Consider the following 26,590-nt stretch of genomic DNA (forward strand, 5'->3'; position numbering starts at 1 on the left):
CAAATTCATCTTCCTGCAGTAGGAGGTGGTTAATTACTAATTTCATCTTGTTTTTCTTTTATAAAAGAGGGAGGTTAATAGCTATTTTTAAAATGATACTACTTTCCCATTAAAATGGAAAAGATATATAGAAGATGGGTAATCAAACCTATTCCCTTTCCCCAATCTAGGAACAGCAACTGACACTGAGAGAACTAAGAGAATTCTCTAATTTCCCAACCTCAATCAACCAGGAGCAATAAAATAGGGACACCCTGCAAACAAGAGACACATTTAATGCTGTAGAGATCTTTGATACGACTTAATTATGAATACACATAGGAAAAAAATCCAGTAATTTTTATCCTGTAGTGCTACAGTTCTCTCTACACGAGAGAGACCTGCTGGATAATATAGCAGTGTATCAAGAGCCATATGGAAACCACTGTTTTCAATTTAATTATACCTAAAAGTAATCCCTCTGTAGTGCTAAATTTGAAGTAGCCTTAAAATTCTAAGTTGGACATACATCCTTGAACAAAAGCATCTACAGCAGATGCATGTCCAGTCCTTTCTTTAAACATTCTGCCAGCTCATCCCAAGAAGGGCATGGGGTACATGTATTTTACTGGTGATATTCAAAGCTGTCTGTTCCTTTTGGATTAGATTGGGTAAATTATTAGCCATATATCATGATGGTACTTATCTGTACTAATCTGGGAATGCTGCATTTTCCCCACTGAAAGTGAATACAGCTGATCTGTAACGCTGGAAGTTTCCAGGATCCAAAGAGGGAGATGAGACAGCTGTAAGTCCACTGTGCCCAGTTACATGATTAAAAAAAACAACAGTGCTTTGAATCTGCAGTTCTGGAGAACTTTTATTTTAGAGCTGGGATTTTCCATGCACAGAGGCAGCATTATTTCATTGTTCACTCTGGCTGAGTGCTTTGCAATCACCAACACAATTTTGACCTGGCTCAGAGATACAGGACACAATCTTTTCTTGCTGCTGTCAGTGTCTCAGCTGTTACCACTGTTGTATATACTCCGTAGTCTAGAAGACAAAAGAGAAGCCATGTGATCAGTGTTGTCATAACTACTTCACCCACCGACTATTTATTTAACCTATATGCCGACCACTCTACCCAAAGTTCTCTCGGTGGTTTACAACAATTAAAATACAGTTAAAAAGATAATTAAAATACAATTAAATTATATACTCTAAAATTGCCATTAGGACCCACAGTTGATATTTCAATTAAAAGCCTTCTGGAACAGGAAGGATTTGACCCAGCGCCAAAATGTCATCAGCGTCAGTGCCAGATGAATCTCAATTGGGAGGGCATTCCATAGTCTGGGGGCAGCTACTGAAAAGGCCCTTTGTCTACAAGCCATCCCTCTTACCTCCTTGAGGGATGGCTCCTTCAAAAGGGCTGGGTAGGTTCACATGGAAAGAGGCGGTCCTTCAGGTATCCAGGGCCCAAGCCGTTTAGGGCTTTAAAGGTCAAAACCATCACTTTGAATTGGGCCCGGGCAGCAACTGGCAACCAATGTAATTTAAACAGAATCGGCTTGATGTTTCCCTGAGTGGCCCCACCACTCACCATGCGCGCAGCTGGATTCTGGACCAGTTGCAGTTGCCGGACCGTCTTCAAAGGCAGCCCCACTTAGAGCGCATTGCAGTAATCTATGTGAGATGTTACCAGTGCGTGTGTAAGTGTCATGAGAGTGCTCATCCAGGTATAATTTCCGCAGCTGAAGGAAGGCACCCCTGGCCACCGAGTCCACCTGGGCTTCCAGAATTAGACTGGGGTCCCGGAGCACCCACAGGCTGCGGAACCTGTCCCTTAGGGGGAGTGTAACCCAATTCAGGGCAGGGAAATGGCCCTCCAACCTGTCTGGTGAAGCACCCACTAACAGCACTTCCGTCTCGTCTGGACTGAGTATTTATTAACCCTCATCCACTCCATTATCAGGTCCAGGCACCAGTTCAGCACAGACATGTTGAGGATAGCATTGCTCCTGGGTTGGGACTTGAACAGTTCAAAAGAGGACCTTTGGAGATTGAAAAAGGGAGGAAGTGGGCTAAACTAAATGTACAAGAGCAGCAATATTCAACATCCAGACAAGATACAAGTGGAGGATGGGGAGTATATGACCCTCCAGATCAGGGATGAGCATTTTTTTGTCTATGTGGTCACCAGGTTTCTGCCCCAGGGCCCTCTAAGGATGTGCACAGACCACAAAATATTGCCAAAATGCAAAAGACAAAATGAAGTAGCTGAAAGTCCACTTCCTGTTTAGGAAAAAACAAAGTTTGTTTCTTTGTTTGTCTGTTTATTGGATTTTTACCCCGCCCCTCTAGACCAAGTCTTATGTTCTTGTGTGTGTTTGTGTTACATCATTCAGGGAGCACTACAGCCCATTTAAAGCAGTGGTCCCCAACCTTTTCTGAAGAGCGGACTGGTTGGGAGAGTGGGGTCTGTGCATGGGGGGCAGCCCCGCCTGCTTGTGCATGGGTGGGGAGTGCTCAGGCACATGTGTGGGGGCGGGGGAACTTGTGCACATGCGCGGAGGGTGGGGCATCTGATTTAAAGGATATATTGCTGCTTCTGGAGTCTTCCAGAAGTAGCAATTCACTTTTCTGTTCCTGTTTTTTTTTCTGTGGAGGGAGGAGAGTAATAATAAGAGGTTATGGGAAAAGGGCCATGGGCTGCTTTGGTTGGCTGCACTTTACAAATCCTTCCCCATAACATCTTTAGACTACAGCTCACGTTAACCCTCATTATAGGCTGTGATGTAAACTGTGATGGACTGGTCAGGGGCCGAGGGAGGGAGGGAGAGAGAGAGAGAACTTTGTGCTGAGAAGACAACTTTCCTGCCATCCCAGGTGGTACAGGAACAGAATGAACCACTCAGAGGTCATAGCCAAGAAAAGACAGTTCCTTTTCCATCTCCCTTCTGACTTACAGTGTATCTTTTCAGCAGTTTGCCACTGTGTTTCATCACATGGTCCGTGTGGCATGGACAGGCATCTTCCTTGATTCCTGCAAGAAGTTAAAACGTGAGAGCCAAGCTAAGTACTGTACCCGTAGCTGAAATTCATGTAACTTGTAAAGTGGCTTCAATGCAGAGCACTGGTCAGTCTTGAAAAAAAATCTTTTTTGGATTAAAATAATACTCAAATGCTTGAGTCAATAAGGGCAAAAAAGTAACATTTCCAAGTTCTGCTTCATCGGTTGTTGTGGGTTTTTCAGGCTCTTTGGCCGTGTTCTGAAGGTTGTTCTTCCTAACATTTCGCCAGTCTCTGTGGCTGGCATCTTCAAGGACAGCACTCTGTGCTCTGGGCTCTGAAGATGCCGGCCACAGAGACTGGCGAAACGTCAGGAAGAACAACCTTCAGAACATGGCCAAAGAGCCCGAAAAACCCACAACAATCATTAGATCCCAACCGTGAAAGCCTTAAGAACACTCCACACAAGGATACCTGTGTCTGAGAGGTCATTTTCAAAAAAGTAGCCGTGTTAGTCTATGGAAATGTATCAGGCAAAATAAAAAAACGAGAGAGAGAAATGTGGTGGCACCTTAAGATTACCTGCTATGTTTTAATGTGAGCTTTCATCCAAGTCAAAGTCTGAGGAAGTAGACTTGGTCCATGAAAGCTCATATTAAAATATAGTAGTTAGCCTTTAAGGTGCCACAATATTTTTATCCTCCTTACTTTCTGTTTTTATATTTTTTATTTTTGTCCGATGTGCCTGGTATGTGACTCTAAATTAGTTGCACTTCATTCCCACTGACCAGTGGGCAAAGTTACTCATTACATCACTTAAGTGCTACTGATGAATACTAAGAGCAACCAATTCATTTTGAGCCGAACGTCTAGGCCTTGATCCAATATCAAATACAAACACAGCATAGTTCCAGTGTAAAATACAATTTCATCCACTGTGGTATTTTAACTCTTTAACTATGAAAATTAACAGGATTTATAGAGAGGGCTCATTTTCCAAGGATTTTTCCCCATTTTTGTTTTACAAGTTTATCAAGCTTCAGAAGAGACTCCAGATACCATTCCCAAATATGTAAATGGCTAAAGGGGTGTGATGAAGCTTCAGCATCCCCTTGCCTGAAACATGTTGAAATAGTAGCTTGGCCCATGGAAATGTCCTAGAGCTTGGGCAGGGCTCAAAACTAAACATAATTGTTTGGTTAAGTCTCATTAAATGCCTGGGATTGCAGTGTGATGAATCCCTGTAATCTGACCTTCTTTTGTCTTTCTTGGAGAACACGACTAGCTGAGATACCCTACACCCAGGATTCAGATACTTTCCGTGCATGAATATTGTATAACCCATGCTTTTTTGAAAATGGGGGCTGGGACATAGAGAAGTATTTGTTAGCACAGAGCAAAAGGAGGCATAGTGTGATCCTGAGAGCTAAATTTATAATTTGTTTGAATAACTATCAAAATCTTAAATGATACGTTATAAGTCTTTAACACATTGCTGAAGATTGCCTAAGGTAAAAAGTGTACAGTAGTTGTGCATTTTTCTCAAACATTTGCACTATACCCATATGGAATAAACATGAAAGGTATACAAAATAAGTAGTAGCTTTTCAACACCCCTATCTTGCCATGAGCTCATCATTATCACACACATTCTAGCTTATATAATTTACTGAAAACAGTTTAATTACAAGGTGGAGCAAGCTTATGGTTACTCCATATTTATTTATTTATTTATTTATTTATTTATTCATTCATTCATTCATTCATTCATTCATTCATTCATTCATTCATTCATTCATTTATACCCCGCCTATCTGGACCACCGGACCACTCTAGGCGGCTGGACCACTCTAGGTAAACTGAAATCCACATACAGACTGCAATTTTGGATTGTGCGGTTAAGTTTTTATAATAAGAATACAATGTGCCCTGCACCATTTACTTAGAGGGGTTAATTCCTAAAATGCGAGGCACTGAACCTCAAGCCTGCCTGGAACCTTAGGAGATGAGAGATGAATTGCTTGTGGATACGTAGCTATGAGTAGTAAAAGGCCCACTGCATCTTCACAGATGAACCTCCATTTTTATCAGGATTAGGGAACATAGAATTCCAGAGAATGTTGTTTCGGGCTAATAGAAGTTGCTGACAAATATCTGGAAGGGTACATATTACTTTCCTCTGCTCTCTACAGATAATCAACTCCAAAGCTGCATATTTTTTAAAAAACAAAAAATATTGGCTAGGTTCTGGCTCCCTGCCCTTGGGAGACCCGGCCTCCCCTGGACGCCGTGCCACCTGGGTCGGGGCCAGCGGCTAGGTGTTGTTCTTTCAGTGAGATCGTTCACATGGATGCAGAGCTTCATCGTTCATTTGTGCCATCCTGCAACCTCGAGGAACAACCGGATCCAGTCAGCGGGACATGGCAAGCTGTCTCTAGTCTCTCCCGCAGCTCGGGTTAGAGTCTTGAAGTGGAGATTCATGAGGACTTCCATCTCTCCTCCTTTCCCACAGAGGACAATAGAAAGTGCAGTTTAGGGCCGAGTACCGTGGCCCTCTTCTTTGTGTTTCATCGCGCATCTGCTTTACAGCTAAGGCGAGGTCACTCTCAGCAGCCTGAGCCTGAGGACCAGAACACGCAGAGTGCTTTCAATGGGCCTGTCAGTTAATGTCCGTGCAGACCCCAGGCTCTCCTTCTGTTCCTGTCATGCCTGTGTGCCGGTCGGACTTGCTGCGCTCGTCTGCAGGAGCCAAGACAGCCACGGGCCTACAAGCATCGAGAAGGCTTGGCCAATTTAGAAAGATAACGGAGTCGGTGTCCCAGAACGGACTTCACCGGAGGAATGAGAAGTTCTCTCAGGTGCACCTACGTTTGCAGATGCTATTCAGCGAAGCAACCTAGGGGAAACATCCGAAGCAGGAGCGTGGGCCATTTCTGCTTCGGGAGTCCTGCTTGATTGTTGTTTTTTAAGAGTTATTGCAATTGTTTTTAATGCTTCTATTTTTATTTCTGTTTTACGAGCTGTTACCCGCCCAGAGTAGTGCTGTGACACTAACGGGAGCGGGATACAAATTAAATAAATAAATAAAATAAATAAAATATTCAGTCACTTATATGAGTAGATTGCTCAGGATCCCTGTAAAAGCATTCTCTGGTGTTGTTTCCCTGTCCAGCAGTTGTAAGCAAAGCTTGAGTGATTAGTGAAAGAAACTGCTTATTTCCTTGGACATTCCTTTCCCTGAGCTTGTGCAGGAACCATTGCTCCTATTCTCAAACTGTATGCAGGTGGCAAGCACTATCCCTTATCTGTACCCCTGAATAATTGTGTGTGTGTGAGAGAGTGGTAGTGAGCCGTCCTCCATCCAAAATGTGCAGCAGGAAGTGTACGGATGCGTAGAAGGGATACTTATAGATATAGGAGAAGAAGAAATGACAGAAAGAAGAGTTATAGAGGTGTGTTTGTCAGAAGATCAAGGGGAGGAGAAAAGGGAGGAGCGTGATTTGATAGTATGGGAGGAGGTAATAAAAGAGGGAGATGGTATGCGGGAATTCAGTATTCAAACGGAACAGCAAAAGGGAGAGACAAGAGACTGTGCTATATAGACCGAGAGAGAGGAAGAAGCCTTGGCTAAGGTCGGTAATCTCTTGAAAGACTTCCCCAATTTAAAGACTGGAGGGGGATTGCTACCCGATCCGGAGCCACACAAGGCAGAGAAGACAGGCGATGCTCTCCTAGAATGGACCGTAGTGATCTACCCCCGCGACCAAGGTGGGGGGAGGAGAGTGATTCCTCCCAGTCCCTCTTACAACGTTCTGCCTCTAGAAGGGGACTTGGCGAGACACCCCTGTTGTGGGACAGTTTGCACGGTCAGGAATACCCCTCTGAGAAGAATGACGGACCGAGAGTGGTTTGGTCCAGCCCCAACGTGAGGAGTGAAGTGTCAACTCCTGGGACTTAAGTTATAAATTACAAAACTTTACCAGAACTAAGTTGCTTGGACTCATTTGATCTAGTTAATTTGGATGTTGGAGTTAATAAAGTTGAATCAGTTGAATTTTTAAAATCACCTCCGTCTCTTATTCCCACCAAAATGAGGGAACATTAAGAACCTGATCACAATACTCCTTTGAGGCAATCTCCTAGTTTCAGATGCTCTCTTACCCGGTGGTGGTGGTGGAGGATTCTGGGGCAACTCGCTGGGAGGCACTTCCTTTGGAACATCTGGATCCGCCATTCCTTCAGGGACTGCTCTTGCCTGCATGCCAAATATACATAACCACCAATAATTATCAACCTACCCTTTCCCAGCCAGTGTCTGTTTTACATGGGGCTTGTCTACACTGGTCATTTTGGAGCAGGCTAGTGTGAGCTAAATAGGGCCGGTTGGGGTTGGGTGGAGGTGTGATAGGCCATTTGATGTGATCCTCACACCCAAGCGGCATATTGGAGCTCAGGAAACCCAATTTGGTCCAGTTCCTTCTGGACTAAATTTCCAATTTTGTGAAGTAGCCTAATTAGAAAGCCAAGTAAATGCCATCTGATCCCACAACAGTCTTGTTCAACAACATATTCATTCACACCCATTCTTAGCAGTAGAGTCTAGCAACTCCAATGTAGAGGTGGTGAGTTCAGGTTTTAATCCAGACTTCATCAGAGCTAACTAAGGTGTTACAAACTATCTCTAAAATAGGTTTAGCAGTTTGGATAACTCCTTTGAAAGCCAGACTAAAAGCTTGAGCAGATTCACTACCACCACCACAACACGGGAATCGAAACTTCCACCAATTCCTGGCCTGCCCTTTAAGTTTCTCCCTTTCTTCCTCCACTTCCATCTTCTGGAAGTATCTTATTCTCCTGCCCCCATCCACCCAACCATTGTTTAGTGCTGAAGGGTAGCTCAGCCTGCTTCTACTTCTCGTCTGCACTTTGTCTTAGAGTGCAAGAATCACTAACAGACCGGTTAAATATTTCTTGCCAGTTTTTCTGACATTGTTTTTCTTCCTCGGTCTTCTGCACCTCAAATATTTGGTTTGCTCTTCCCTGTGCTGCTCCCACCTCATCTTTTTCTGGCTGATTGTTTTTCCTCCAGGCACGTGGTAGCTCCCACCCACAATTTATCTTAAGCCTCTTTGACCAGCAGATGAAGAAACAAAGCAGCTGATAACATGCAGTGCATTGTCTACACCAGCTGTTTCCAACGTTGTACCCGCCAGATATTATTGGACTGCAGCCCCCATTAGTTGCCACCAGTATAGTCAATGGAACTATTCATCAAAAACATCTGGAAGGCACCAGCTTGGGGAAGGCTGCTCTATGAAGACTGGACCCTGCTCAACAAGGTTCTTTCTCAGTCCTACCAGAACAGCGATGGCGAACCTATGGCACATGTGCCACAGCTGGCACACAGAGCCCTCACTGTGGGCACCCGAGCCATAAGTCACTATCGAGAAATACTTACCCATCCTCCGATCCCAGATTTTGGCAATCCCCTCTGTTGGTGCAGTGGTCCAGCGAAGGGGGTGCAATGGCAACCATTACCGGTCTAGCCCAATAGGGGATTGGAGGACCGGTAAGTATTTCTTTGTTAATACCGCCCATAGAAAAAAGAACACAAGCATTTAACACTTGCAGTGCAGAAGCAGTTGTTTTTTTTTCTAAACTAAAACCTCAGCATTTGGGTTTTAATTGCAGTGTTGGCACTTTGAAATAAATAAGTTGATTTTGTGTTGCAGTTTGGGCACGCGGGCTCAAAAAGGTTCACCATCACTGTACCAGAATATGCTGCAGATTGAACCCTGGACCTTCTGCATACCGTATGACTGCAACCCTTTCCATTTTTCCATGGCACCACCAGAGGAGCCATCTCCAGTTAAAAGCATCCAGGAACAACAAAAACAACCGACTCTTCCTGAAGCTCTGTAAAGCCACTGCCAGTCAGATGTGCAACTAGTTAGAAAGATGAACCTACAGCTTCATTTAGAATAGGACCATTTCCAGAGAAGCCACTCAGTTAAAACTGCTGCAACGGGAACAATGAAAAGTTTTGTAGTACCTTAAAGACCACTGCATTTATTTTGGCCTGAGCCTTTGGGAATCCATCACAGGAAATGTTATCTTAAGAACTAGAGCTTTTTTAGCCATGCTGGCTGAGATTTTCTGTAACATAACATTTCCTAGTTATGCTAAGAAGGTAAGAACAGCCCAGCTAAATCAAACCAAGCACCTTTCTAGGCCAATATTCTGTTCCTCATAATAGCCAGCCAGATGTCCCTGAGACGCTCATGTTTCCCAATAACCAGGATTCGGGACTATATAGTCTCCGATACTGAAAGTAATATGCAGCCATTGCAGCTACCCTGTTTCCCTGAAAATAAGACCTAACCTGAAAATAAGCCCTAGTATGATTTTCCGGGATGTTCATAATATAAGCCCTACCCAAAAAATAAGACCCAGTTAAGTGAAACCCCGCCCTCCACCATTGTGCAGCAACCAGAAGATGACATGACTGTATTTGAATAAATGTAGATTGTTGTACATGAAAAAAAATAAAACATCCCCTGAAAATAAGCTCTAATGCATTTTTGAAGCAAAAATTAATATAAGACCCTACCTTATTTTCAGGGAACCACAGTAGTAGCCATCATTGCTTTACAATCCATGAATCTTCTCATCCCTTTTTAAAACCTAGTCATAAGCATATCTAGAGGTCTGTGGCCAAGGATTTAGCTATGTTAATACATGGGCGTATTGTATAATAGCTGTGCCGGGTTAGATCAAAAGCCCATGCAATCCAGCATAGCATTGTATCCCCACACTGATGCCTTTCAAGAAGCTCATAAAAAGGGCACATGGGCAGAAGCACACTTCCCAGCTCCCCAAATTTTTTTTAACCATCAAGTTTTGTTAAATCTTTTAACAACAAATTCTTTTTGCACCCTGTCATTGAAGCCACATACTACTTTCCTCTGAATAACAGCCTGATTTCACTCCCCATCTCAAAATCAATTCATGCAATTTGGCTAAGGGAAAAACAACACTAAATAAGTTTTGGGGCCTGGTATTGTCATCCACAGTTACAACCACAGGTAGCAATACAGTGATGTAGTAGTAAATTTGGAAGCATCACGACAATCCCATAGCCAGACCCCTTTTCCTAGGAGAATGAAAAATGCAGGCAGCTGGACTGGACTGTAACAACAAATAAGGAGCAGATCTTTTATAAAGTTAATGTCTCTTAACTGTTCATTCAAGAGGAAACCACCTTTAAATCCTTTGCATTACAACAGATACTGTATACTGTTTCTGGGGAAAATCCGTTTCTCTCAGTGCTATGAAGACTGCAGCTAAACTTAGGGAACAGGAAGCTCTAAGGAGTGGTAAGTAATATCATAGTCCCTGCCACTCAGAAAGTCCATGGGTTTTACCCCTAAGAGGTCTGGCTCCACTGTACCGCAGTATGAGCCTCTTTTCTAGCTTGATGTGATGCCTTTTTTGACATACTGCAGTATGTGCATCCTGTCATCTCTTCAGAGTTTTTTTGCTCAGTGATAACCGCATGCCACTGTTTTCTCCATAACACTAGGTTTATAACACTTGTTTTCCCAAAAAGCTGGTTTCAGGTTCTCCTGCAAAAAAAAAACAAGCACACCGACCTTTCCAATTTGGATTGGCAATTTCCACCCTCAGCACAATTTCCACCCTCAGCACTATACTTAGTGTTCCTCCCCAGGAGGTCCTAGATACTGTATGCACATTTTCTACATTCCACCCTAAGTCACAGAGGCATGCCAGGTTTAGCGGATGGGGGGGGAGAAGAGGTGTTTTTCTCCACACCCCTTAGTCCGGGGTCCTCCCCAGCATTGCCAGCAACGGGTGGGAGTTGTAGCCCATAATCTTTGGAGCATTCTAGCTTGAGGCATTGCCGCTTTAAGGTGGCACTTCACGGGGTTCCCTGATGGACTGGAATCAGAGCACAAAAGTGAATGCCACCATACATTTGTTAGTCTTTTAACCTGACCCCTTGCTCAGGCGGAGATTCAACAGATGCTCCCCTTCTTCTACTCCTCCCTGGTCCTTCTTGGGTGTTTCCCTCCGTTTTCTCTCCCCCCTCTTTCTCTCGGTGATCTTCCTCCACAGATTTTATTCCTCTCCTCATCCCAACCCTGCCTTCTGAGCCCCCCTTTTCCTCCCTAGATTCTCCTCAGCCCAAGGACACCTGCATCAGCCGAAGCCGCTTCTCCACCAGTAGCTGCCTCCGGCGCGCTTCCCAGTGGTAGGCGGCAGCCATTATGGCGCTCGCCCGCCTGCCCCTACAGGCTCGGCGGCAACTTAAGAGCCGCTGCTGTGCCGTCGGCCGAGGCTCGTCGAGTCTCATAATGCCGTGATGCCCGGCAACCCGAAAGGACGCAGGAGGGCCTCTCCGGCGGGTGGCACTCGAGGCCACCAGAGGGCAGCAAAAGCCACTGGTTTGTCACCTACTTTTCCCCAGACAGAGGAGACAAGGGGAGCGCGGGAAACTCGTCTAGAAAGAAAATAAAACACCTTGCGGCAACTCCTGTATTCTCAGAGTTGTGAGCGTTGCTTTTTTGGTGACTATTGTTCCCAAAATCCTTCCGCCAGCATTGGAGGCTAAAAAAGCGACCATTACTAAACTCTGCTTGTTCTTCGTAATCGGAAAATCTCAGAGATTTATAAGGAAGACTATTCAACAGCATGGGTGCAGGCATAAATTAAATCCTTAATTTATTTATTATTTAAAGAGACGCAAACGGGCATAGTGTGGTCGTGGCGCACCCCATGCGGGTGAGGTATGCAATTTACGTTTTTGAAAATGATCTCATAAAATGTCTCATACAAAAAAAAAACATTGTTCGTTTTGAAGGTGGTACACAAGGATTGCTTTGCCTTGCTTTCCGGGGATTATACAGCCTGGAATAGATGAACATGGCCGGCCACTACTGAAAATATCACCAGAAGCCAACCTGATTTGCTGTAGTGTCTCCCTTTGCAAGGGATCAGTAGTTCGGCTAGTTCGCACGTGAAAGCTAAGGCACTTTGCACATTGGGGGGCGGGAGAGACCTATCATCTTAATTGCCTTACATAATACTGAAAGGTCTGGGACCTGTGTGTACTCGGGGTTGTGAGTTCCCACAAGAGAAACAGAAATTCTAACTAAGCATGTACAGTACTATCAAAGACGTCTCAGAACCGTACAGATCGCTATTGTGTTTGCCTTAAAACCTGCATTCCAGATTTTAAGACGAAAGGATCGGAACTCAAATGATTTACGCAAAGCCGATGGCGAAAAACTGAAATCAAAAGTTTCTAAGTCGCCTTCTTTCCGCAAAGGCCTCCGCCGGGGCTTCACCCTGCCCGGGACACCTGGATGAAGCCTCGTGGTGCTCCTGACTATTATTACCGTGGAGGAGACGCGTAATTTATCCAGTAGCTATGGATGCAATAAAAAGAACTCGCCACGTGCTTCGAGGCATGCTCTCATTTATTATTTCCCAACTCAGATTCTGCGGATAAAAAATTAAGCCGCGCTTTCTGGGGATGCACTCTAAGGCACGTGCCTTTCTTCAACCCCTTTAAGCCCTTCCATTTGTAAACGAGGGGCTTGCACTGAATCCCGCCAATACATGGGAGGGATTCCTGTCCGCTTGGCCGCGTATGCGCAGTCGCTCTCGCGTGCTTTTCATTGGCCCTCACCCAGAAAACTCCTGCTTCTCCCGCCGCCCTCCCCGCGGCTCCTCCCAACCGCTCGCGCTGAGTCAGGGGAGCGCCGATTGGCTGGCGGGTGTAGCTCCGCCTTTGAGCTGGACTCCCGTCGCGCCCTCCCGCTGCCGTTTTTTGAGCTCAGTGGGTGTCGAGCGGTGGCGCGGAGCGGCTGTGTGGGGGCGGGATGCTTCGTGGTGGGAAGAGGCAGCCCGCCGTAGACCAGCCGACGTTTGGCATCTCTATGGAGGTAAATCTCTCTGGAGTGTGTAAGCACGTCGGGCTGTCTCGACGTCTCCGCTCGGGGCTAAATGTGCTTCGGGATTCAGCTCGGCATTTGTTTTAATTGCTAACGCTTTCCCCTAGAAATATGAAAATTGAGTGAGCGAAAGTATCTCTGAGCATGTACAGAGTGATACGAGTTCCCTGTCGCGGTGAAGTACGGAGAGCTCCTAACACCGGAGAGCGGTGCTTCTCATTAATTAATTGCGTGTCGTCAAGTCGATTCTGACTGACTGCGACCCTTTCCAGGGCTTTCTAGGTAGAGAGAGCTCAGAAGTGGATTACCGTTCCCTTCTGCAAGAGGCATCCTGGGACTAGGCAGCTTGCTTGCCCAAAGCCACACCGGCTGCCTCTTCTCGGATGCACACCGGTGACTCAAACTCTCGGCCTCTGACTCCGGAGCCGGATACCCAAACCACTAAGTTCTAGTGAGGAGTATTTCCAGAAAGACCTGAGCGCTCGTGTCTCTTTCTGCAGAGTAAACACTTTGCAAGGAGAGATAGTGACCTGAGTCAACAATTATGTATGCAGCACTTGCAACCTCTGTCCTGTACACGGGATACTAGTTCTGTTGATTTGTAAAGAGGTTTCTGCAGCCTGTTCGGAGCAAAGGATGTTCTGTCCTTGACGTTTATGTCGCATATATATATACTTTTGGGGAAAAGCCCACTGGAGGAGGTTTGATCTGAGCACCAGGGGAGTCAGGACCGTGCTGTGTACAAATCAATAGATTGCATGCCTACTCCAAAGCATACCTCATTGAATTTGTTGTATGCAGTATCTGGTTCAGATGCAGGAGGGATCTCTACTGGAGTCCTCTACTGATGTGCAGGTATTCTTCCCCTTCATAACTAAGGCATGGCCGCTCAGCTGCAGTAAAGAGCAGTGAAACAGCAGCTCTCCTAGCAAAAGGCATGACTTGGAGGTGGACGTTTAGTGCTGGAACCTCTTGTCTCCAGCAGTTCTGCACCAGCAGCATCTCTTGTGCCTCTCCTTCAGTATATGTACGTTCTTTTGATAGTAATACTAAAAAAGGTTTTTGTTTCCCTAAGACACACATTCACCTTCAGCCGTCTTTTACAATGACCTTGGCTGCACATGGCTTTTGTTACCTGTCGTGATGCTTGCTCATTATAACATTTATTCTGTTGTTGACTGTTGATGGAGTTGGGAAACACTGGAGAGGTAGAGAAATTTATGGGTGCCTCAATGCATCACTTAAGGTGTTCTGAGTTAGATTGGCTCTGAGTACACCCAGTAGTCTTGTCTGCTGTAGGGTGAACAGAAATCTGTCTCTGTTAAATTTGCAAAATTAGGCAAACCTACTTTGCTGTCGTAGTACAGTTAGGTCTCTGAACATGAACTACTTTCTTTTCTGCTTGTTGTACGGATTTTGGTCTTGTGCTACTTTAGTCTTATGCCTGGTTCATTTTATATTGTATCAATGTTTTAATGTATCATTTAGTCTGTGAACGACTTCTGGATGAATATGGAGTGTGGTTTAAAACAAATAACCAGAAGGGAAAGTGCTCAAGAGAAATTTGAAATAAGACACATTTCAAAAACTTTGTGTCTTATTTGACCAGATGGGATTTCAACATATTCTGTGCACATACTTGGCTTATTTCCATATGAATCACCATCATCTTCTCTGTAAGGAACATTCTTTTGTGCTGAGAAAACAAGATTTGCATTGGGGCCTTTGAGATGTCTGACTTTAGAATTATGCTAGAGACAGAAGAAGATTCAAACCGTGGTACAGGTGGTCAGGAACTAGGACAATAGAGTAGGATTGCCGGTCCAAATCAAAAGCCCATATAATTCAGTGTAATGATGGCTCTGGAAAGCCACAAGCAAAACATGAGGACAGCCAGCCACTCATGTTTCCCAGCAACTGCCTCTGATACTGGAGGCAATATTCAACTATAATTAGAAATGACCATTGATACTCTTAATGTTCCCTGAATTTGTCTAATCCCACTTTTAAAGCTGCTATATAATAGTTAATAATAGCTGCTATTATGTGCTATGCTTTTTATTTTCCCATGGCTTAACTGTGTGCTTTGTGAAGAAATGCTTCCTTTTATCTGCCCTAAATTTCCCTCCATTGAGCTTCATTAAAATACTTGGAAAGGCTAGTTCTTTAAGCAGGAAGCTGTTTACCTAGGGTGACACAATGTTTGCGTTCAGCTTACCTATTTCTCTGTATCTTATTGTCACAGTTTTGCAACTGCTGTGAACAGTGAAACACCAGCAAGCAGCACTCTCCAAGGTTTGGCACCGCTCCAGTGAACAATGGGGAACCAGCTGGCCCCCGGGCCTCCTTTCCTGCCCCACTTGCAGGCTGTGCATGTGGTGGTTGTCGGACTGGATTCAGCTGGCAAAACATCTCTCCTATACCATCTGAAGTTCCAGGAGTTCGTCAAAAGCGCGCCAACCAAAGGCTTCAACATGGAGAAGATCCGTGTGCCACTGGGTGGTTCTCGGGCCATCACTTTCCAAGTGTGGGATGTGGGTGGCCAAGAGAAATTGCGCCCTCTCTGGAAGTCCTACATGCGCCGTACAGATGGAGTTGTGTTTGTGGTCGATTCCGCAGAGGTCGACCGTCTGGAGGAGGCTCGTGTAGAGCTGCACAGGATTGTCCGCTCCTCAGACAACCAAGGGGTTCCCGTGTTGGTGCTAGCCAATAAACAGGATGTCACTCAGGCACTCTCAGTAGCTGAGGTAGAGAAACTGCTTGGCTTACATGAATTCTGTGCCTCCACCTTGAGCCACATCCAGGGTTGTAGCGCTGTCACTGGGCTAGGCCTCCAACAAGGCCTGGAGAAACTCTATGAAATGATTCTCAAACGCAAAAAGCTCCTTCGCGGCAGCAAGAAGAAGCATTGAGAAAAGGCAGCAACTGGGATGTTTTGCACCTCAAAAGTAGTTAATGACTACTCCAAGGCAATGATTCAGAGCAATACACAGATGCAACACTGCATAGATTTCTGTTTCCTATTTAATGGACTTGTGGATTGTTGAAAATGAACAAGCCGTGGACTTGTAAGACTACATACAGGCAGCCTCCTCTTACACTAAGGAGGATGTCAACATGGCAAAGACTGGGGATCCTCAAAATAACTGGAAGTTGAGCTACAGACTCTTGGTATCATCAGCTCACTCCTGCCTCAATTTGTTTACATATACTGTATAAACAATTTTGTATATATATTTTTAAAGTCTCCAGAAGGTGGGCCTTTTGGGGCGGCTCTTGGTATGTGTGTGTTTTTTTAAAAAACGAAAAGAAACAAACCTTAACTTATTAAATATACTGTCTGCAAAGCTGGGCAAGGCATTTTTGTAACTTTTTGTTGGCTGGTTTGGGGGAGAGATACAGTTCAGCTTGCTTGGACTCATTAATAAAAAGCAAAAGATGGTACAAAGGGGCTGGATGGTAACTTTCCCTAAAAAGGTTCTTTTGACTTAGATGCTCTTTCCATAAACATGTCTATGAGCTGTAACTGTCCAGTCTGGTCAGTTCCAGAGGTGTTAAACTGCAAGTCCCAGCATTGATTGCCAGCGTGGCTATTGCACAGTCTGTGCTCCCTGTCCATAGGGCAATTAAAGGCTAGGAAAGAAATTAGCATCTACCAAGGGTCTAGAGGCTGAACCCAACCCATTTCTATACTCTTACCCAATCTCAGGGAGTAATGCTTGCATCTTTTATAAAACAAAATGGGGAGAAATGCTATTGCAAGCCAAAGTGTGTGGGGGGGGAGGATCCCTTTTAAATGGTCAGTTGTGTCTCTTGGAAGTTTCTGAGAGTATAACCGGCCATTTTTAGACTTTAGTTTTTTTCAGCAGCTGGCCCACAGAGGTGTTGGTGAGTGGCCTATGGGAGGCCCTCTCCTGAAATTAATTTTCAATCCATAGGTTGGCCTTTGATAATAAAGCAAGCCTCTGGACATGCAAAAAAATTCACTTTTAAAAAGAGGTGACTGTTGCAAACAATATGATCAATACAGTAACTCATCCATATAACATCATACTATGTGATTATAAGCAGCAAGAAATTCTTGGAGATCTTCGGAATTGTCACAGCTTCCACAGTAAAATTTGTCTCTCAAGACAAACATATTGTGCTTGTCTTGTCACAAGATTATCTTTTCCAGACCCCACATGTCTAGGCTGAGGGGCGTAGAGAGTATGGCAACTAGCCAGCTCTCCTACTAATTGTAGCCACTACTGCGTCTAACTCCCATCGGTCAGAACAAATTTGTATATGTTTGTCCACAGCTGTTATGCTGGCATTGGCTCAGCCTTGAGACTGAAAGGACTGTGTTTGGGGCTTGGCAAATGTATTTTTAAAAAATATTTCCAGATGGTCTGCTACCCTAGCCTGCATATGTACAGCATATTCACTAAAGATGTGTTCAGTTCTGCTTCTACATTGCAGTTCTTCCCTGCATGTTACAAAGGCACGAATAGTTGCTTTGCCAGTGAATACCAAAGAGTTATGGTAAATATCTGGGCTTCCTTCCTTACTGAATGTCTAAAAGTCAGTAGCACATACTTGGGGAAATATGTCATCTCAGCTGCTGAACCCACATTTCTGTAGATTACAAGGATGCCTGCTGTGAGAGGAGAAGAAGAGGAAGGTTTTCTAGATGAGAGTCAGTGGGAAGGGAAGACAACTTTCCTCTGGCTGTGCCTGCCAATTCCTCTTTGTGTTAAATGCCTCCCCCCATCCCCGTACCAGGCCTTTTTTGAAAAGGTGAAATTATTCAAGTTCTGGATCCTGGTGGAGGGAGCATTTACAAGGGTGAGCTGGTCTTGAAGTCCATCCTTCCATTCTCCTTCCTGCTGATTTCCCTCCAGTCATTGATTCCCAGCCTTGAGTCACCCAGTTTTTCTTAGACTGCAACTCTCAGAAACCCCAGCCAGCACAGCTGGTGGTAAAGGCTTCTGGGAGTTGCAGTCCAAAAACACCTGGGTTGCCCAAGGTTGAGAACCACTGGCCCCAGTAAACATTTACTTTGTGTTGTCTTTACTTTGTAATTCACATTAAAAAGCACACCATAGGTTTAAGAAAACCAAAGTATTCTGGCTATTTGAAGACCCATCAGGTTTATTTGGCACAAAAGTTTATGGACTATAGGCCTCTTCATCAAGCTAAAGCAGGCTATAGTCTATGAAAATGAATACCAAATAAAACTCAAGGGTTTTATTTTCTGTTGTTTTTGCTGCAACAGATTGACCTAGCAGCCTAGGCATATTTGCACAGTGTTAGAGGATCCTGTATGTTAAAGGTTAGGTCATCTCCAAAAATGTAGACATCTGGTGCCTCTGTTTCCAATGCTTATCTTTCAAAACACAGAAGGGGTTTCTTGGGCTGTTGAACTTCAGAATAGGGAAAGCTAGTTTTTGTTTGAGATTTTTCCCCTTATTGGTGAACTGAATTCCGGCACTGACAAGAGGTCTTGGTGTATGTGATTTCCTGGGTTAAAAAATGAAGAATGTTGTTATGACACCTATGCAATTCTTCCCTGGCGCCTGGTCTTGCATTCCAGGTGAGAGCTACAGCAGCGAAACCAGCTGGGAAGGGATTTCAAGTCTGCAATTAAGCATAGATGAGAGCAATTACTGAGACAGCAGGCATACTTGACTTTTAAACCAAGAGATAGTAGAGTTCAGGTTTTGCCTAGAAGTCTTACCCTCTTGATTACAGGGGTTTCTATTGCACCTGCACTATCCCAGTGTTCAGATATGCTGGGAGGTTGTTAGGATTGCTGAGTAGTAAGGGGAAAGTAAGCTGCTTAGCTTCATACACTTAATTTTTTCTAGGAACTGGAGTTTGCCTCAAGGAAATTCTTGTTTAGATGAACTGGCCTAGCAAACCCCGTGAAAGTTCCTCTTTTTTTGGGCTAAAAGAAATCTCCCTGTCAGCATGGCCCTGATGGAGCTCTCCTGGGCTTGATAAAGAAGCGTGAAGCATCCATTGCAGCATTTAGCACATAGGGCACAGATGGGTGCCCTGAAATCTTAGGACCCCACACGGTTCTTAAGATTTCATTGGGCCATGACCTTTTTTCAGAAGCTGCCTAAAGGCAGCCCTTGGTTTCTTTTTCAGGAGTCCAGAATGTTTGTGGGGGGGGGGGGGGAGGAGAAAGGGCTTTGAGAGAAAGGAGAGAAGGTGGGAAGAGAGAAAGAAAAACAAAAAAATTGGTTGGGCTAGTCAGTGGCAGGACCTCCATCACACATCTAGCTTATCCTCTGCAGTGGGATTAACAGGTGCTGCAGAGAAAATGCTCATAGCATCAGGTAGAGAGAGGGAGAGTGTGTGTGTTTCTCAGGGATTTGTCTGCCTGAGCCTAAAGGCTTTGTGTTGCCTCAGCCAGCCTTGCCAAATGGAGGCTATGGAGAGCAAGCAACTGCTCTCCTTGCTGGGAGCCTGCCTGGGCACTAATGCCTCCTTTTATGTAAGAGAATTGAGGGCAATGGGTTTAAATCTCCCTTAGAACTGTTATGTAAGGGCTTTCCAAATCTGGCGTCCTCCTGTGCCTCCTGCACCACTCCCAGGATTAGCCACACTGACTCATTCCTTGTCTTCCCCCACCCCCCCACCCAGATGCTCAGTCCCTTGTAAGCAGTTCAGTTCACTCCAGAAGCCTTTGTCTTCACTTGCTTGAGTTTTACAGGAGGGAACCTGTAGCCTTCCAGATGTTGGTAGAGGACAGCTCTCCTCACCCTTGACAACAGGCTGGATTGGCTGGGTCTGATGGGAGTTGTAGTCCAACAATGGTATGAAATGCCATAATGGAGATCCATAGGTTTCTTGGCCCTGGTTTATGACTTACATTAGTGCTAGAAAAGGCTCAGACATCTGGATGTTGCTGAACTGCAGTGCTAAGCATTTTACCCTTGGGCATGCTAGGTAGGGCTGATGGGACCTGTAGTCTGACAACATCTGAATGGCTGAATGTAGCTTATGGTTTACATGGTCACAGAATGAGTTGCTTCTTTCAAAACTGGTTTGGGGGTTGAAACTGGTCACATGAGGATGCAATATATGTATTTCTCAAAGGTGCTCCGTATTTCACTTACTCAGGTATCTTCAACGTGGTGCACTCTAAATATATTAGGTTATAATGCCTATCATCCACATCCATCATGGCCCTACAGGGGAACCTGTGGTCTCCAGGGTATTGACAGTCAATCCCACATCTCTCACTCTTGGCCAAACGGGCTGGGCATAACAGGATATGTAGTCCAAAACAAATTAAGCGTGCTAAAATGCAGTCGCTGATTTCACTGGCTCAAATTTTAGTTCCTAAAATGAAGCGTCCTGTGGCCGTGTGTCATGCCATTTTTTGATTTAACAGTATTTCTGCTCATCCCTGGTGAGAGTGCAGGGGATGGCTGTGGTTACTAACCTGTACAGGTGGGCATGTCCCATTGTGCTCTCTTTGTGTTATTATTTCCACTGAACCAGGCCTTAGAGCCCTGGTTTGACAAGTAGATATGGGGGAGGGATGTTAGCCAGGCCGAAAGAGAGGCTATGGATATTTTCTGTCTGCCTCCCTCCCTGCCTAGCAGGAATACTAACTACAGCTGCAAAGCGAGATAGGATTGACTCTGCAAAGCAGTTTCTTCTTAATTAAATTCTTTGCCTGGGCTGATCTTAAAGCAGGTGCTTCCTAAAGCAGATACATCCACCTCCACCCACATCCTTTCTTTCCTGGGGCCCCTCTCACCTGCACAGAGATGGGCTTGAGGTGCTAGGACAGTTTCTGTCCCGACTGCTGTGTTGGCAAAGGCCAACCCTATCCTGTAGGTGAAGCTGCTTCCAGTAGAAACTTTGCTAGAAGCCTAATTCTCCCCAGGTAGAGACAAAAGTATAAACCTGTTTCTCAGGGATGGGGAACAAGTAGCCCACTTGCCATTGGTGAATTCCCATCAGCTCTAGTTACCTTGGTCAATCGGGATGGCAGGGGTAATAATCTTACAATGGCCAGGGGGGGTCACAGATCCACCCTCCTGTTGTAGATGGATTGTATCACTCAAGGCTTCAGATTAAAGTGCAAATTAAAGATTTCTGCTCAGCCCAAAACCAAGCCCAACAATATTCCACCAATAGCACAGAAAACTAGTATGGCAAGAGAAAAGACACAGTTGCAACTTTTCACCTGCTGATTTTCTGTGTGGAGAGGCACATTTCAATTGTGTGAGCCATTCCACCCCACATAGTGTCAAATGATACAGGTTAACCCAAAGTTTACCAGGTTCTCTAATGATGATAAAAGTGAAGCACCGCAGAAGCCTGTGCTGCAGGATCAGAAGACCCAGCAGTCGTAAGATCGAATCCACGCGACGGAGTGAGCGCCCGTCGCTTGTCCTAGCTCCCGCCAACCTAGCGGTTCGAAAGCATGCAAATGCAAGTAGATCAATAGGGACCACCTAGGTGGGAAGGTAACAGCGTTCTGTGTCTAAGTCGCACTGGCCATGTGACCACGGAAGATTGTCTTCGGACAAAACGCTGGCTCTATGGCTTGGAAACGGGGATGAGCACCGCCCCCTAGAGTCGAACACAACTGGACAAAAATTGTCAAGGAGAACCTTTACCTTTACCTTATTTGTGGTAATACAAGGTAAAGTAGGGAGAGGCAAGGTGCTAGTCTTCAAATACAGGAGCATGAGACACCAATTTTCCAAAATACAACGTGGACATGTTATGGTCCATGATCCTCTTCCACAATCCTTTGAAATAGATATTTAAATCATAGTTGATACCTGTTTTTATTATACTGTACTTTATTTCATCTTTCCTCTCAGGATTTAAAGAACATTTGTGAATCATGATTGATAATAATGCTTTTTTCAAATTACTAGTATTATACAAATTGTTATACTGGGAAAATGTTTGTTTCCCAGGTGAGGGAGCTGTCCTGGCCAGGCAACCTGTTTTCTGAGGGTCATTTTAGACTTCTAGTTGAAGCCAGACCATTGTAGTAGTCTTTTGGGACTATTCAGAAACCTGCCTCTTTTATTCATCTTTTCTTCACTTGGCTCTGTTGGACTATGATTCTCATGTCCCCTAGTCAGCATGACCTTTGGCCTGTTGAGTAGTGATGATGGCACTTGCGGTACAACACAGCTGGAGGGCTTCCTATTAGGAACCACTGGAATAAATGATTGGATCCAATGAGAACCCTACAACAATTTGCCATTGAGGAAACTTGACAGAGTTGATGTCTGCCATTTTCTAGATGGCGGATGGATGAGCTGTTCTGTACTCTTCCTTTTGGAGCCTGAAGATTTGTATAATTTGGGTTATCCAACTCTGAAATCTGAACTAAGTCCACTAGCCAAGTTGTATTGTGTGTTTACTTAGTATGAAGGTGGTCTATTAGTCATTTTTATATGGTTCCTTCCAAGACCTCAATGTGGGGTACATCGTTTTTCTCCGTCCCACTTTGAACTCAGGGGAGATTCAAACCTGGATCCCTCAAGGCTTCAATATAGTGCACATGCTCTGTGGCACAGGGGCATTTATCATTGTAGAGCAAGCACTGGTGGATGGTGAGGCAGGTCATGGAGAGAAATTAGCATTCATGCATTGTCACCATCAGCATCACAAATCACAATGAAGCAATGCACAGCACCACATAAACGATACCGAGAAAATTATACAAAGATATAGAAAGCCTAACCTATTGGCTATGCTAGCAGGGATACACTGGAGATTGTGGTCCAAAAGTGTAATTTCCGCATTGCTACAATGGGCCCAGATCACTTCAGTAGTTGTTGGATTACCACTGGGAGAGACGCTCTGAAAATTAGCAGCTGAAAAAGCAAAAAGATGCTTTGGGTGGGAAGAATCAGAAAACATGAGAGTGGTAGCAATAGAACTGGTTTGGGACACTCTGAGACAAGAATAAGAATGTTAACGATACTGTTAATGAAGTCATTAACCTGTAGTGAAAGGACAATGTACTTGCAGCGCCTGGGCAGCTCCTGTATTATCTGATTTTGTACAGCACCTAGCCCAAGGATCTTAAGTGTGGCAATAAAGTTTGTGTGAAACAAGAAAGCGAAGAGAGTGCCTTCAAGCACCTCACTTAGTTAAAAATGCAACCTGCCCACACAGAATAAGCACAAATAACATGGCTTCCTGTTGAGAGGGTGGTAATTTCCAGGCAGTCTTATACTCTTCTTATATCAGATTTGCATCTACTCTCAGGGCATATGTGCACATGTGGTTGAAACTTACACCCTGATAGGAACAGTGAGCGCAGCAACCACAACATGTAGAATATCTCTCTGAGGGCAAGGGCCTTCCCACTTAGCATGAGGTTAAAAGGAAATGGTTGCCTTGCAAGCATGCAGAGAAACAGGAAGGAGCAGGCAGACAGGGTTGAAATCATTTGCCACTGCTCATCCTGATTCTTCCTGGAAGTCCAGAAGCACAGCAGATCACTATCGTTCTCTTGCTGATACATTAAACCAATTAAACTATGTCAGGATTCAGGCTCTAGTCTGGCTTTTGTCCTCCACGACAAACTCTGACATTGGGGAAAAAAAAGGGGGGGAGGTCTGTGTCCCTCCCTCTGTCTCAAGGTGGGAGTTTCATTAATGGAAAACCCATAGGAAAGTGTTGAGGCAAGGGTGGCCAGAAGCAAATGGAGAGAGCCACACTCTTGATTATCAAACAAAGGTAAGCAAAGATGCAAGAAGTGCTTATGAGCACTGGGTGGAGATTTGGTTAGCAGCAAGTTTCACAGGCTGCTCCCAGATGCCTTCCCAATTGAGATGAAAAAAAATCCACACCCACAGAGACACCCCAGAAGCTCCTGTGGCAGAAATGAACTATAGCCCATAATCTGAGAATGGACTTGGTTACCAAAGCGATTGCTCTTTGGGCTGCTGTAAGGTTACCAGGTCAGCAGCATCCACTTTCTGACATTTCAGGGTGAAAACATCAGCATAATTTTTTTATACACCACCTAATAAACTTTATGGGAGCAACATACATAGCACCTTTCTGATGAGCCAGTGAGTGGGCTCTGGCTCCAGGTGGGAATAGGAAGGAAATGGAAGCCCAGGCATCAAAGCCGTCATATGTCATAAAATCAGACTTCCTACTCTGTCAGCACCTGAAATCCATGTCCCTACATGGTGGGAGAACATATAGCATTTTCCTGAGACTTTAAGTCAACGCTTTGTGTAATGTTCATTTAAGAAAAAGCACTAGTGTAAAGCACATACCAGTGGGTGCTGGATTTGGGCTGTGCCAGAACTAAAACCAACCCTGCAAGGTAAATAAACTACCACTAGGTATGTGCTAATCTAACAATCCAATCCCTAGGAGTTTAGACTTTACCGGGTACCTCAGTGGCTGCTAGAAAACCAAAGCCCCAAATCCTGAGCTCCCTGCTTCTCCAGAGTCACAAGCAGAAGACAATATTCAGCTGCAGTAACTGGAACAGAAATAATGGGTTGTGTGTTGAGAATCTTCCTTGTTAAGTTTGCATATACTGTATCCAGAGACAACTTGTGGCAAAGGATTTTTTTTATTTAAAAAAGGATAAAAATCCAAATTTAAAACAAGCCATTTCAGATAATTCTTCAGATAACATAATTAATTTTGATTCTGACTTATGGTGACCCTTTCCAGGGTTTTCTAAGCATAGAAAAATCAGAGGTGATTTAGCCTTCCTTTTTTCGAGAGCCCCTTGTAGGACTGCCCAGCTTGCTCAAGCCTATGTACTCTGCTGGCTCTTCTCCTGGGATTCGTAGTGGGGAGTCAAGCTCCTGACTATGGCTTCTAGATCCAACTCACCGACATATCCAGCCAGGCAGAAGAAATTAAGAAAGTTAATATTCTAAATTTTTACTTATTCATGGACCTCAAAAATAGTATAGCCGTCAGGTTACAGAATGTACACAAAGTTCTTCAGACCCTGCTCCCCCCCCCCCCCCCAACACAGTATATAACAGAATGTAATACATTTGGAAAGTAGGGACATTACTGGAGTATGTCACTAGCCTTTGGTCCATAGTAACACTGCTGTGCTCTGGTCATAAATCTAAACTCACAAAAAAAAAACCCTCCTCAGAATCTTGCACAAACATTCGCTGCAGTCACTTCTATTAATAGGCCTCACCAGTTGACTTTGGCAAGCCCTAACAATAAAGAAGCAAGAGGGGTCACATGGAAACAGGTTTCCTAGGCTCTCCTGGTGGAGATTCTGCCAAGACACAGGTGAGGCCTACAAAGCAAAAGTACTTTCTGCACACCCTGAAACTTGACAACCCTCCTTGTAACCTGCTCTGTGCTGGGCTGCCTTTGAACAGTAGAGTATTGGGAAACTTCAAACAGGCACAGACTTCTGAAGCCAGCCAATTGACTGATACCAATTATAGGGAATACGTGATGTCTTGGTGAAAACAATTTCATAAGCTACCTCTGTTTCTGGGACAATCCAAACTGCAGGCTATGACCTATAAAGCCATATATTAATTGGTACCGTGTTATTAATGTTCTCTCACGCAGGCCTGCCTGACGTTAATAATCTTGGGAAAGGCACTTTTCGCAGTTTTGCCACTATCTGGTGCCCCTTTAGTGGGGAAATAAAAGAGGGGGGGGCTCCTTGGTGGCTGCTGCCGGGGGCCTGTTAAGCTACATTATCCCTGCTGCCCTTCTCCCAATTTTGTCGAGTAAGGTTTTGGACACTTACATGGATCTGTCACCTCAGTACATTAATTTAGTGTCTGATATTGTTTATTTTTTTTATTTATGACTTTCTGTCTGTGTTTTACTGAATGTGTGTGGGGGGTTATGTGTGTTTTCCTTTTTTAAGCTTATAACTTTGCTGTTTTATTATTAGCTGTTTGAACATTATTTTGCATTAAAAAGTAGGATATACATTTCCAAAATAAATACATTAAATTAAATATTCATACCAGGGTTCTGGAAGGGCATAAATAAAATAATAATATAAAAGCATTGTCCATGGACATGTGTGCAAAGTGCCATTTTATCAGTCACTTATCCGCCAGGCATGTTTTACAATTATTATACAGATCTTCCAAATCAGAATCTTCCAGGGGAGAACAACTTTTTTAAAAAAAATTTAAAAAACAATAAAATTATTGTTCTCTGCTGTCAAGTGACCGTAATGGGACTTTCAAGGTAAGTGAGATATTTATGGAGTGGTTTTAACAGTTTGCCCAATAAATTTCCACTGTTGAGCGAAGATTTGAACCCTGACCTCCCAAGTCCTAGTCCATAACTATCCGCTGCACCACACTGGGTATCTAATAAAAGCAAATACTCTCAGTGTATCTTGAGTTCTTACTACCTCTATAATATTTCTAAAGAAGTAGTCATGTTACACTACAGTATTTTAGAATGTTGGCAAAAGGGAAGAAAATACTGAAGAAATGTAAAGACTAACGATTTTATTTCAGTGTGAGATTTTACAGATCTCTATATATCCCCAGAGCCTGTGTCCTGAGTACACTCCTGTACTGTAGTGCGTCCTGGACCCTTTCTGCATGGCAGGAGAGAAGTTAAACACGTTCCATATGCGTTCTCTCCGACGCATTTTTGAC

At 44.3% G+C, this 26,590-nt stretch overlaps 2 protein-coding genes across 3 annotated transcripts; one reads left to right on the forward strand and one right to left on the reverse strand.

The window, feature by feature from the left end:
* Window positions 1–841: 841 nt before the first annotated feature.
* Window positions 842–11,389, reverse strand: LOC144583610 (uncharacterized). Of its 2 annotated transcripts, none has more exons than XR_013537510.1 (4): window positions 11,214–11,350; window positions 7,156–7,249; window positions 2,952–3,028; window positions 842–1,035 (listed from the first exon to the last, which is right to left on the reverse strand). XR_013537510.1 is itself a non-coding variant. In XM_078377778.1 (4 exons), the coding sequence occupies exons 1-4, from the start codon at window positions 11,366–11,368 to the stop codon at window positions 1,009–1,011; spliced, it is 357 nt and encodes a 118-aa protein (XP_078233904.1). In that variant the 5' UTR covers window positions 11,369–11,389; the 3' UTR covers window positions 842–1,008. The 2 variants fall into 2 exon arrangements, 1 of the variants encoding a protein (XP_078233904.1); XM_078377778.1 differs by having other exon boundaries at window positions 11,210–11,389.
* A 1,439-nt stretch (window positions 11,390–12,828) lies between these two features.
* ARL4D (ARF like GTPase 4D) lies at window positions 12,829–16,322 on the forward strand. Its single transcript, XM_020796027.3, has 2 exons — window positions 12,829–12,962; window positions 15,217–16,322. Exon 2 carries the CDS (start codon window positions 15,290–15,292, stop codon window positions 15,881–15,883), a length of 594 nt encoding a protein of 197 aa, XP_020651686.1. The 5' UTR covers window positions 12,829–12,962; window positions 15,217–15,289; the 3' UTR covers window positions 15,884–16,322.
* The last annotated feature ends 10,268 nt before the right edge of the window (window positions 16,323–26,590 follow it).

This window comes from Pogona vitticeps, chromosome 6 (genome assembly GCF_051106095.1).
Source record: "Pogona vitticeps strain Pit_001003342236 chromosome 6, PviZW2.1, whole genome shotgun sequence".
Lineage (NCBI taxonomy): Eukaryota > Metazoa > Chordata > Lepidosauria > Squamata > Agamidae > Pogona > Pogona vitticeps.

Coding starts and splice junctions, on each gene's coding strand:
- LOC144583610 (XM_078377778.1), bottom strand. CDS start 11,368: ATGAGACTCGACGAGCCTCGGCCGACGGCACAGCAGCGGCTCTTAAGT. Junction 3,029..7,155: donor TCCTCCACCACCACCACCGG/GTAAGAGAGCAT, acceptor AACTTCTTGCAG/GAATCAAGGAAGATGCCTGT. Junction 1,036..2,951: donor AACTGCTGAAAAGATACACT/GTAAGTCAGAAG, acceptor TTTGTCTTCTAG/ACTACGGAGTATATACAACA.
- ARL4D (XM_020796027.3), top strand. CDS start 15,290: ATGGGGAACCAGCTGGCCCCCGGGCCTCCTTTCCTGCCCCACTTGCAG.